We start from the raw sequence: 12,807 nt of genomic DNA, 5'->3' as shown, positions 1-12,807 counted from the left end.
TAAATCGGACGCCGAAGAGAGAAAGTCCCACCCTAAAATGAGTTCGTGAGCGCACGGGAATAAAATAGCAAACTGAATGTGGCGACGGATACCACCAATGATGACGTGTGAAGTACATTGTACGGAGAGTCGAATAATTGCGTCATCAGCTCGATGCAGAGATGATCCAATGTAAGGGGTTTTCACTTTTTTCAGGCGAGAGCACAAGTCTGCACGCATAACAGAAATAGTAGCTCCCTTGTCAACCAAAGCCAATAACCGCACACTTTCCGCAGACACCGATAACATGTTTGACGGGCACTTAGGAGTGATTAGAACAGTTCGCGAATCTGCAGCTTTCCCTCCAAAAACTGCACTGGTTAGTTTTCCGGGCGCTGGAGAGGGAGTTGAGAAGCCGGGCGAAGCGGAGAAACGGAGCGCCGTAATGATGATGGGGAGCGGCGTCTCGAGGTACGTGAACTCGTGTGCGCCTTGGAGAAGCCGGCCGGAGATGGTGATCGGTGAGAGGACGGATTATCAATGAGTCGGTTGTATGATTGAGGAGGAGAATGCGCATCGCGCTCAAAGGCAGCCTAGCCTCGTCGTTCGTCTTGTTGGCGGCGTCTGCAAAACGAGGAGATGTGCCCACGTATGCCGCAGTATAGTAGCAGGTCGGGCGCGACTGACGCCAGGCAGAGAAGTCAGGCGGATAGCTGACCTTGAACCGGCACCAGCGACGTGGCGCAAGGAGATACGGGTGGCACCGCACCAATATGGGCGTACGAAGGCGGTGGCAGGCAAGGAGATGTTGCTGGATGATTCGCGCTGTTCAGGGAGGCAAACTCCTCTTTAATGATGCCGCGTAGGCCGGTAGAAGCAGGATGAACGTGAGCGCTGGAGGAAGGTGACAAATCGTGAGCCTGTAGTTCGTCACGAATGAGAGCTCGAATGAAAGCTCGGAGCTCAACACTGCTGGTCAGGGGGTTGTCGAACGAGTCGGGCTGCAAACGGATTGACTGCAAGGAATCGAGGCGCTGACACAGAGAGATGACGTCGTGTACACTCGTGGGATTTTGCGCCACAAGGGCGTTGAAAGCGATAGATCTGATGCATTTGAGAAGGTGGCGGACACGGTCAGTTTCTGGCATGGCGTTGTCCATGCGACGGCAAAGCGCGAGAACATCCTCAATGTATGACGTGTAGGACTCACCATAATGCTGCACAAACTCAGAGAGCTTCCTCTTCCCAACTTCGGAGCGGACCGTAGGCGTGCCAAAAATACGCCGAAGATGCAGAAGACCAATCACGGAAGTCCCACTCGTGATTCTTAAACCACGTCTTGGTGATCTCAGTGACGTAGAAGGCGACGTTCCGTAATTTAGAAGCATCGTCCCAGTGGTTAAAGGAGCTTACTCGGTTGTAGTTGTCCAGCCAGTCTTCGACATCATCGCCAGGCAGGCCAGCGAACGCCTCAGGATCGCACTGACGGCTGCTTATAGACCAGGATGGTGGGCTGGCGCACGCGCACGCACACACACACACACACACACACACACACACACACACACACACACACACACACACACACACACACACATATATATATATATATATATATATATATATATATATATATATATATATATATATATATATATATATATATATATATATATATATATATATGCGCACATCTCGTCGCATTCACAACGCACTTAGTTTCATGCGCATTCGCGGTCAAACGAAGACACTTAACTCACCACCACAACCAAGAGCTATTCCACATTGGATCAGCCTCCCGGATCACATTGCATCCATCTCCAATCGTGAAACATTCTGTGATAACCTGAATTCGTTGCGTGGTAATATTGTATAACGATGTGCTATTTTTGTCATGTAATTACTGTTGGCCCCCTTACTCAATGCCCTTCAATGGGCCTGTAAGGTAATGTGAATCAATAATATATATATATATATATATATATATATATATATATATATATATATATATATATATGCAGTTGAGTTGAGTTGAGTTTAATGGCGCATAAGCAGCTTAGGCTATCATGCGCCAAACACTAAGTATGGATTCTTTCAATAAGTTGGGACACCTCAGTGAGTCCTTGTCTGGGCAAGAGCCCGGAGAGTCCCAACAAGTTAACTAAGGACCTCGGCCTTCTTCTCAGGGATGAGAAGGTTGATGAGGTGTTCTGTTATATGTAGTTAAGCACTCTGCGAGGTTTTAAAGCTTTATGAGAACTCCAGCTTCTTTTAAAAAAGCTAAAAACACATGATACTTCAACAAGCGCATCTTCTCCTAAAATCAAAGCTGGATGAAAAGGGATGTGTTCTTTGTAAAATATGGTAAAAAACTTCTTCCTCGGTGGTTCAAGTTTTCTGCATGAAAATAGGATATGGTTTACTGTTAGTTCATCTCCACATAGTTCACAGTGGGGTTTGTCTTGCTTTGTTAGAATGAAGTTGTGTGTTAGGTGTGTGTGTCCTATGCGAAGACGGCACAGAATCACTTCTTTGAAACGTTCTTGGTGTGTGTGCAAGATTTCCATTCGCCTAACACGGGTTTTAACAGGTGTAATTTGTTGTTTGCTTCATTGTTCCAAGCAGACTGCCATTTTTTCCTTAGTTTATGATGTATTAACTTCATGCAGTCGTTGGGAGGTATCTTCACTTTTGTGATTTCTTTGTGCCGGGCCTGTGCCGCGCATGCGTCTGCTCTCTCATTGCCGCTAATTCCGACGTGGCTCGGAACCCAGCATTATTTAATGTTCAATCCTTGTGTGGTGGCTTTTATTAAATTGTGTATAATGTCTCCTAATAATGGTGTGACTGCATTTCTGGCATGAAGAGCTGTGAGTGCACTTAGGGAGTCTGTGTATATGATACTATTTGTGAGGTTCTCCTTTACTATTTCCTCTATTGCTATAGAAATGGCGCAACATTCAGCAGTGAAAATGGATGTGCACTGCGGAAGTCTTACTGTTTCTTCCCAGCTCCCTTGGACGACTGCACTTCCAACATGGTCATTTGTTTTCCAACCATCTGTATAAAAATCTGTGAAAACTGCTGTATTTTTCTTTTAGTGCTAGAAATTCCTGAATAATGTGTTGTGGCGGAGTTTGTGCTTTACGGAACTGTGTTAAAGTAAGATCGGAAGCTGTGGGAAAGATGAACCATGGGGGTAGTGGGTTTTGTCTGTGGGTAATGCCAGGTAAAGTGTCCAATATGCCAAGATTCCAGCACATCTCTTCAAATCGCAGGAGCAGTGGTCTTGTAGTTTGTGGTTTGTCGTTGAAAAGTACTCGTGAAGGGCATTTTGTTACAAGTGGGTAGCAAATGTGTTTTGGTAGAGATTGTATCTCTACCAAAACACATTTACTACCCACTTGTAACAATATATATATATATATATATATATATATATATATATATAAGCACTCGTATATACACGTTATGCACTATATTTGCTTCTATTTCGATTTTTTTTTTCATTTCTATTAGCATTTCTTCAAGTAATTTGTCTCACTGATAGCACCTTAGCCTACACATAGGTGTAATGGAGCAGCATCAAGCACATGCTTCCAACTTCTCTACCTGACCCCAAGTTCATCAAGGAGGAGTGGGACTCGCTTTTACGTAGCCCCGCTCTAGAAAAGCAAATCCTGGCCGTCCAGCGTGCCCGCGACCGGGCCGGTGGGCTAGACCTGCCGGTCCCGACGTGGGACTAGCCGGGTGCGCGACGAGTTCGCGTCCTCGCCGGACCTACAATAAAGTTTATTCACTCACTCACTCACTGACCCCGTGGCTGAGTCTATGTAAAGTGGCTCATGACGGCCACCATAGATCAAACCCTAACATATTCGGAGGAATGAAAATTACCGTAAAACTACGCCAATAGCTTAACCGATCAACCAGCTCTGGTGACCGGGCGAGCACACAAGAGTTCTGAGGGTTATGTTTGGGATTATGGTAAAATACTTAGCTTAAAGAAATGCAGCCATATGCCCCCTATATTCTCGGTCCGCGCCCGCAACAGTGGATACTAGCATTTCCTGTTTTTTAGCATTTAACAGTGGCGCTTATTGTGTAACTTGCTAAGGGACCACTATAGAAAAACATTAAATCAGTTTAGAGTGATAAATTATCGTTTTGAAACTTCGTTAATTTCGTGTTAAGATGTTGATTACTACTAGAAGAGAAAATGAGCGCTAAACTTCCTATTTCGCGCCCAAACCCGGTTGCGTCAGTGTGACGTCAGTGTGACCTCACAAATTTCAAAGCATATCTTCACATTTGGGCCGCTGTGGCGCAGTATAAATTCTCGTAACTTAAGTTCAGTCTAGCTGTTTTTGGAAAACAATGCAGCCCATGTTATATTTCAAAGAATTAAGGCCAGAGCAAATTACGCCAAATCAATGAAGTCACGGCGAGCTGGTAAGGAAATTCAAGGAAGCGCGTCCTCCCCTGTTTTACGCTTGTGCTGGAAACGCATGTTCGTGTTTGACGCGTGACGTCAACAGCCATCGGCAACTGCGACTGCCGTACTGATCTGCCGTAATGTAATGCATGTGTATAAAAACAATGTACAATAATAAAGCGAGGCTTCTTTTGTCACCCGGGAGAACGGCGTCTGTACCTGTGGACTGTTTCTTTGGAGAGCGCTTAGGCGTGCGCTTTGCTACGCCCTCCACACAACGTTGTCGCATCTTTTGGTTTACAAAACCCCCTCTCACTACTATTCCCAAGGTCGCGAACGCATTTGATATCCAAGGCCCACTTCCTCATGCTCGTCCGTGGTTGCCCTTGGATTCTCTTATGGTTTTCTGGAGGTGAGATGTGGCTCAAGGGACAGGAGAGCCATTGTATGGTCAGTACTGCAGTATTCCGATTTGTACGCTCAAGAGGCCGGACGTGTAATTTTAAGTGTGTTCGGCTTATTAAAAGGTACAGAATGTTCTGCCCTGCCGACAGGACTGCGGGTTGTTGCAGACCAAGGCGTGTCAAGTCCTTTCACATGTACAAATAAAGAATATATATATATATATATATTATAATGTGGTGCGTGGAAAGTCGGTACATACGCAGGAAAATGCCTAACATCTTGTACAAAGCAGACAGCGAAATTCAGAAAATCAATGTCCAACTTGACACGCAAACTGTTTCACAGCAGTTACGGCCCACCCTGTGGTTGCAGGCTGCACTTGTTGCATTATGCTGACACAAAAAGGCCGCCTGAGGGCGCAATTGAGCGTAGCCTCATTAGAATCGACTGTGCACTGTAGCTGCAGTTTTATGACGTCTCCACATCGATGATGTCTGCTCGTGTTAGTTCACGCCTCGCGACAGCATGTCTCCTGGCTGCTCTTACTGTGGTAGCGCGCATGGATGCTTCTCTCAAGCACTGGCTTATCGAATACTCATACTACGACCTTCACTGAGAGATCTTTCATGGATGTCTGAGCCGCTCGCACGTTCTTTACGTGTAACGAAAGTGCACGCGCACCCTGGTCCTTGCTTACTAAAGAGAGACGCGCTGTCAAATCCTAGCGGGATTTTCTTGTGGAGAGCGGCCTCATAGTCTACTGCACTGCAGTTACAGCATAAACTGTGCGGTCTTTTGTGCTCTATAACTTTCGGTTATGAATACAGGACGCTTCAGTGTTTTCTTAAGTTACTGGAAATGTTGACACTTTTAGCCAGCGCAAGTCCTTGCAATACTCTGTGCAGGGGCAGACAAACAGAAGTGGTGGGAAGTTCTTGTAGCTTTTTCAGCATATGTATATATATTCATGACAGTTAGGTGACCCCCCCCCCCCCCCCATTGCGCGTCGGTTATGTACACCCGGCCAGAAAATATTACGCACCACGAAATCCGAGAGAAAGTTGAATATCTCCGCAACCTCGTAACGCAGCCTGGCATTTGCATTTCGGGCCTTGACTAGAATATGCTAGCAAGATTGTCGTATACAGCTTTATTGGCTACTGCTACAGGCTGCTCGGGAAATTAACGTTTTCTGAGATCCCGTGGCCCGTTAACTTTTGCGGTCGGGATCTTGTGCATAAAGGTCATTTTTTTCTCCCCCTCACTTTGTTCTTTTTGTCTCTTTAGTCGTAGATTATTTTACTAAGGCTATTAATGGTGAAGCCTTATTTGGCTCATACCAGGCACTTGGCGGTAGTTAGGTTCCTATCTCACATCATTTCAGCCCCCTTCCATAAAAATACAGAGGCAGGGTGGAGACGTGCCCCCCCTCGCCTTCCCGGTCAAGTGCGTCCTTTTTGGGTTTCATTTGTTGGTATCGCTATTATAGTGATCCGTATTATTAGCTATAATTCGTAACATTAAGCGATCCTTACTTCAATTGTGTCGTTGTTGTTGTTGTTCGTTAGAGTTTTATTCGCTTTGCTTTCGGCAGTACTGCCAAGGTTTTTGTTGTCAGAGCTAATAAAATGCGATGTCCAACGATTTCCTTCGGTGGGCAGTCCTTTCAGGCCCCTAAAGCGTGTTCACTTTCACAGCGCCAGCTTTTTCTGTCATTTTCGGCTCTCGATACAGACAATTTTACCCATTCGTCAGTTCATAAGACGTGCCAGAAAACTATCATCGTCGTGACGTTAAAATCATGGCCGAAGTTGGAGGCTACAGCACTACATAGTATCTTGAAATGCGATAGCGTAGCCATTGGTCTCCTGAATTTGCTCTCCAGAAACTGCGAGCGTCGATCGATCGTCGTAGCTGTCGTCGTCGTCGCTGGGCCAGCTACTGCTGGCTTTCGTGTCGAAACGCCAGGCTCTCGTTTGAATGAGCTTCTGCAATTTCCTTTCGCTTAGTTTACAGGCACGACGGTTTTCGTCTTGCATAATTTCCGTTGTCCGGGTTACCTGCGTTCTTTATAGGTCCCTTCTCGACATACTTTCACGATTATGCGAAGTTAAAGGTGCATGGTAATTCAGCTGACGTCTATTAGCACACACCAACGTAGAGCTGACGACCGAGGATACAGCACGATATTGCCACGAGGTAGCGACTGTTGCTGGCCATCAGGCACGCAGGCAGGCAAATAACCAGGGCTCGCGTGATGACAGGCAGCAATTTAACGGACGTCCGTAGTGCAACGAATGCGCCGCGGGCCTTGCCAGTAGCACTGCCATATATTCCTTCCGAGCTCGTCTTTGTTCTCGTGGGCGCTTGGCTGAGCAGCTGTCAAGCTTTGTCTCAAGGTGCGGTTTCTATTGAATTGCCGACCAATGTGTACCACAAGATATATTTACGAATGCATTTACTTCTGAAGCAGTACCGGTTACATTATTACGGTTGCCTAATACAAAATACGGAAAGTAAGAAGCGTGGCTATGGCGCCCAAGTTGTCTGTGTGGATTTTTCAGCTCAAGAGACACATGCTTTGCAAGCCATGGTTTATTTGACAGGTGCAGAGTGAGTACAGAGATGGAAGCTGAACTGTTCACATCGTTGCACAAATTACAAAAAGACAGCGTACAGAAAGAAAGCTCAATGTGAAACGGATAGAGAGATCACCGCAGAATGCAAATCACAATTTGTCACTTTGTGACAGTTTCGAAGACTCCGAACTGTACGGTGGAGAAAGAGTCGAAAACAGTCGAGGAAGCTGTTTTACATTAATCCAGTTCATTGACCTGTACTACATCAGTGATCCCGAGTGGTAATATTTATTCGTTAGCGTTTATGAGACGACTCTTTTGATTTAGCTTTAATACTTTAAAAACATATGAGGAAACCATAAGCTCTCTCAGCTAATTCAGAACTATAACTTTCACGAGATCTACTTGGTTTTAGTGAACTTGGTCTGTAGCATTATGTTTCGTAATCATACAGCCCCATAACCCCCATATCCAATAATTATCTAGATGAATACATCAGGAATCTGGAGGAAGCCCTCTCTTCCACCCCAGTACGTTCCCAGAAATCATATGGGATTATTGGATAGGGCATTTATGGGACATTTAAGTTTTTTCAATAAGGAGTATACTGAAGATTTCACAAATCAAATACCATTTCAAGATGAGATAAAATAAATTCTAACTATAAAATCTTCCATTAGAATAAGCTCGTATACAGCTAGGCATGTTAATACAGCAAAGCTAGCAGGGAGAAATATGATAACAAATAGAAAACAGCGGAAATCACATCAAAAAGAAAAAAACAAAAACAAAAATGATCTCAGGTATCCGTGTCTTATGTGCGCTGCATTGAATAACCACTTATCTATATCGCTTGGGAAACAGCACGGAAAATAGACCATTTAATGAGGATTTATACAGTGGCTTCATAATATTATGGACGTGACAAATATTTTGATTTCATACATGGTGCTTGGAATTTCCATAAATAAATAACTTTTTTTGCATTTTACGAGCAGGGAGAAAAGAAAGTTCACTGACAAAGAGGCAGAGCGGTCGGCGTTAGGTAGATTTCTATCGCCTGCTATATAGCCAGTCAGACCGGGACATGATCATCCGTATGTACTATGTTTTAAGTCAGCGCCGAACTGTGACTATTTTTATGAACTCGACTTTTTTTTGTTATGACAACGTACACAAAGTCTTAGTGCCACTATAGATCGGATAAGCTGCGTTGGAGTTCACTCTTAAAAGAAGTGCGTTATCTTAATTATTTAGTCCTAATAACTTAGTTATTTCAGGCGTTTCAGAGAAGACCTTAAGTGAGTATTAAACAGAGCACAGCACCGATTAGGACACGGTATCATCTTTTAATTATTTTCGGCTACCCATCCAACGCAGCTGTGGCAGCCAGGATCTATGTGATAGAATCATTAATGGATGGAATATTTAGCTAAACTTCACTAAGTTCTCAATCAGTGGTATGATAATATATGTCGCCATTACAAAGGAAGCCAGCCGGTACGCAAATTATACGAATTTGCTAGAAGTAGCCTGCCTTGCAGCAGCCTTCTAAAGAATAATATGATCAAAATACGCTGCTAAATACGCTGGTGGTTCAGCTAACATTTTTGCACATAGCGAAAAAATTCATTTCGGAAGAACTGAAACAGCAGTGCATTTTGCCGGCCATTTCGAGGGCGCAATTTCTCGGAAGTGAAGCTTGCCGCAAGGTTTCTAGCAGATGGGGGACGCTTTGCGTCGTGGCCGGATCCAATTACAAAGTCACAACGAGCCATGTGAATTTGCTACTAAAAGCCAATTAGTGACAATTATAGCATTCAATAGTGATTATCACATAGATCCCGATGTCTGCTGCAGCTGATGGTGCGTCGCCTAAGAAATCGTGCCTTCATCTCCGCCTGGGCTGTAAAAGCAACTTAAAGTCATTTCGCAATAATTTCACTCGCAATATTGTTCTGTAGCGAAATATTAAAGAGCCCCACAAACTAAAAGCTGCATTCATGGTCTATTGGAAGCGCCAACAGGCCCACAGCGAAGGAAGAATGAGACACCACGAGCGCATGTTGTGCCCCGTTCCTCTTTCGTTGTGTGTGTGCGCGCTTCCAATCAACGGTGATCCACTCTCCTGTAAAAGCTACATTGAACAGCAGTCTCGACAGATAACAGAAAATAATGTACAGAAGAGTAACATATGCACCAGAAATAAGAACTAAATGAAGATATAAGCCAAGAGGAGGCTCTGCTGGCGCAGACAAGATCTGGCGTTCGATAACAAGTATAAAGCAAGGTACCTTCGGTGTGGATACTAGCAGGCAATGACACATACACGCACACAAAAAACAATACTGCAATGAAAGCACTTGCACGTATACGCGTACGGAACACACTGCACGCAGACACTTCGGCGGTATTGGGAACAGCGGCACACTTGTAACGAACCTACGTAGCACAATGGACGGAAACAAAGAAGCCATAGGGTTGACACATGCTGCCACCGTTTGGCCACTTCCAAACACTCACGCAGGCGCAAGTTGTTCGCCTTGCCGAAGAGGAGGAAAATCGCAGGTTATTTGCATAGCGCTGGGTGTAATTAAAGCTCTCAAGGGCGGCAGACTAGATAAAAAAAAAGAAGGACAAAGCAGAATAAAATGTTCGGCATCACCGAGACAAAGTGGCCATACTAAAGGCGCCAACAGACAGAAACGCGTAAATATTAAAGCCTATATCAAAACACAAAACGACAAACACACAGCAAACCCCAACCGTCGCGTAGTGTATGCTTATGCTGTATGGCAGACGTTCCCCGTTTTCTCAATAAAAGAGCAGAAAATTCTGCACTGTAACAGATACACTCATTTGCACAACGTATAATGACACAACAAAGCGCGACACACTACCTGCTAAAAGATATTACGTGCTTCTGCTCATTTTTAATGACAGTGATGGAAATACGCCAGCCGCAAGTGTAAAATGAACCCACTAAATATCAAAATATTTCGGGGGGGGGGGGGGAATGGGGCAAAAGAAATTGCAATGTAGTGAAAAAATTTACGATTAGGAAATCCTTTCGACCACAGAAACGTTCAAGTGAAATTCAGTAATTATGTCAGTGCTGATGTTGGGACCCAAGACAAATGTGTACTAAGATCATCTGACTTTGTACTACTTTTCGGAACTTTTGGCGTTTTGTACCGTTTCATTTTATGACAAAACACGGGACATAAGGTTGACGAGAGGAGATGTCACAGTTACAGCGCAATATAACAATGACCTCTTATCACGGTAACCCTTACGAAAGGTGCATATTCTCACATTTTGAGTGCACAGTAAAAGTCACGCGCCACACTTCCTTCATTGCCTGTAACTTTTCTACTCAGTTATAATAACCAAAGCATCTAAATCACTGCGCTACAAGTTGTGCTTAGAAGCTACAACATGATAATGCGAAGTTATGCACCTTTACAAGGACTTCCATGGTAACAGTACATACATGATGCTAAGTTGATACAGACAATCTTAAAGATGCGCTTTAGAACAGCAATAAACATGATGCTAAGTGGAATACGATGTCTCGATTATGAAAAAGAAGGTGAACATTCTTACACAGGAAGGCACAACATTTTCAGATACACAATGACAACTTAAGTACACAAAACATAAAGCACGGATACGTTTCCTCCTTCTATGGAACCAATATGGGCAGTGATCTTTAGAATGATTGAACTGGCACCACACGTAAAACTGGGAATATGCGTGATTAAAAGGGAAAGTTTTTGGAAGTAGCTTCGGTAAGTTAAGCAAATCAAGCAAGGCCAGCGCGTGAGAACAATAAGGGGCGACTCTCACTCAACCACTCAAACACTACGCTGCCCGGCGTTTCCCCTCGTCATGTTCGCTGCATAAATGTAATTTTTCTGCTAAGCAAGCATCATATATATATATATATATATATATATATATATATATATATATATATATATATATATATTTGTGTGTGTTTCTGCAGATGCAATGGAGCACCATAAATCGCTAGGTGCTATTTGAGTACATATGCAGGCTGTACTTGAGCGCTACCGCACACTGCCAAGCAATCGACTGCAAAGGGCAGTCACATGCCTAAGCTGTCTATATTTACCCACACCTGAAAGTAAGTTTGCGTTAACAATAAATGATTTCATGGAAAGCTTTTGCAAGTCCCAGACGCTAGCGGTCCGGACAGGGCTCCGTTGTACGCTTCGGGGGCATCTTATTGAACCTGAGGTCAGATATGGCGAAACCGGACACGTTTTCAACGAGGATTTCGTACGCTACAGCGGTTCGTAAATAAGTGAGCCGACCAATCCTGACGGGAGCAAGCATAACTTTAGTGAAGGCACAAGACCAATGAAATGTAGTTCTGACGGAAGAAGCGCTTTGTGAATTCCGTTCCTGATGCCCTACTTCGCAAGTCCACCGCCAGACACTTTCTCGCAGCTCACGGCGAAACGCTTTGTTCACGCACCACGTGTATTGCACATCGTGAGTGGATTTTCATAAATTAAGTACACCGCGTCACGTTTGCAGAACCAGCCCTTCTTACATTCTGTAACGTTCGTGTGAAGTACGCTTTTCTTTTTCTCCTTTCTTCAACTTATATTTAGGGCAGCAAAGAATGAATGAACTCTAATAACACATGGAAGGCCAAATAGGTGGGGCTCACGCGGTGCGCAGGCGAGTAAATTAAAAACGAACAAAATAGGCGCGAACCCTCATTTCAATACTTTATGGGGCGTTGTAACAAATTTATTTTATATGCTTGTCCCACTGCTCCAATTTTTTTTAAGCGTACCTCTGGCAGCCCGCGGGCACGAAGTGTCAGCGCTTTTTGTAATAGTTGTAGAAGTTTCGCGCCGCCCCGATGCGCCGTCCGAACTGTCCGTGGAAGGAAGGTGCGTATCCCCCGTAATGGCCGGCCAGCGGCGGCGCGGCCAGCACTGCAGGCGCCTGCAGCACGACCTTGGGCACGCGCTGCGCGTACGGCGCGTACGCGTGGGTCACCGGCACGGCAGCCGTCGCGGCAGCGGCGACCACGGGCTTCGCCAGTGCCAGGCCCCGTATTACGTTCACGTAAGGCGAGTTGAAGACGGCGCCGGCCGGCGCGCTGGCCGCCGTACCGGGCTCGTTGGTGTTGACGATGACGCGGAATCCGTACGCGTCGGCCACGTACTCGACGCGCCGATGACGGCCGTCGATGTCGGTGATGGTGTAGCCTCCGCGCTTGTTGCCGTATGCATCCCCTACCTCCCAGCGGCCGTTGGTGGCGCCCAGTGGGTCGACGATGTCGTAGCTGAACTGGTAGTTGCCATAATCCTGCGTTAAGTGAATGCCACAAGGGCCCACATAAAGCGACGCTCTGAAATGGCCAAC

The 12,807-nt window shown here is 45.2% G+C and overlaps 1 protein-coding gene across 1 annotated transcript in view; it reads right to left on the bottom strand.

Annotated features, from left to right (window-relative positions):
• Positions 1-11,375: 11,375 nt before the first annotated feature.
• LOC126544067 (uncharacterized) overlaps positions 11,376-12,807 on the bottom strand; it is a 32,223-nt gene continuing 30,791 nt past the window's right edge. The window contains exon 3 of the mRNA XM_050191273.3: positions 11,376-12,750. Coding sequence (XP_050047230.1) covers positions 12,256-12,750 — 495 coding nt within the window. The 3' untranslated portion in view covers positions 11,376-12,255. The remainder of the gene's footprint in view (positions 12,751-12,807) is intronic.

Source organism: Dermacentor andersoni, chromosome 1 (genome assembly GCF_023375885.2).
Source record: "Dermacentor andersoni chromosome 1, qqDerAnde1_hic_scaffold, whole genome shotgun sequence".
Taxonomy (NCBI): Eukaryota; Metazoa; Arthropoda; class Arachnida; order Ixodida; family Ixodidae; genus Dermacentor; species Dermacentor andersoni.
Note: the sequence above shows the minus strand (reverse complement) of the source record. Positions and strands in the feature narration are given on the sequence as shown.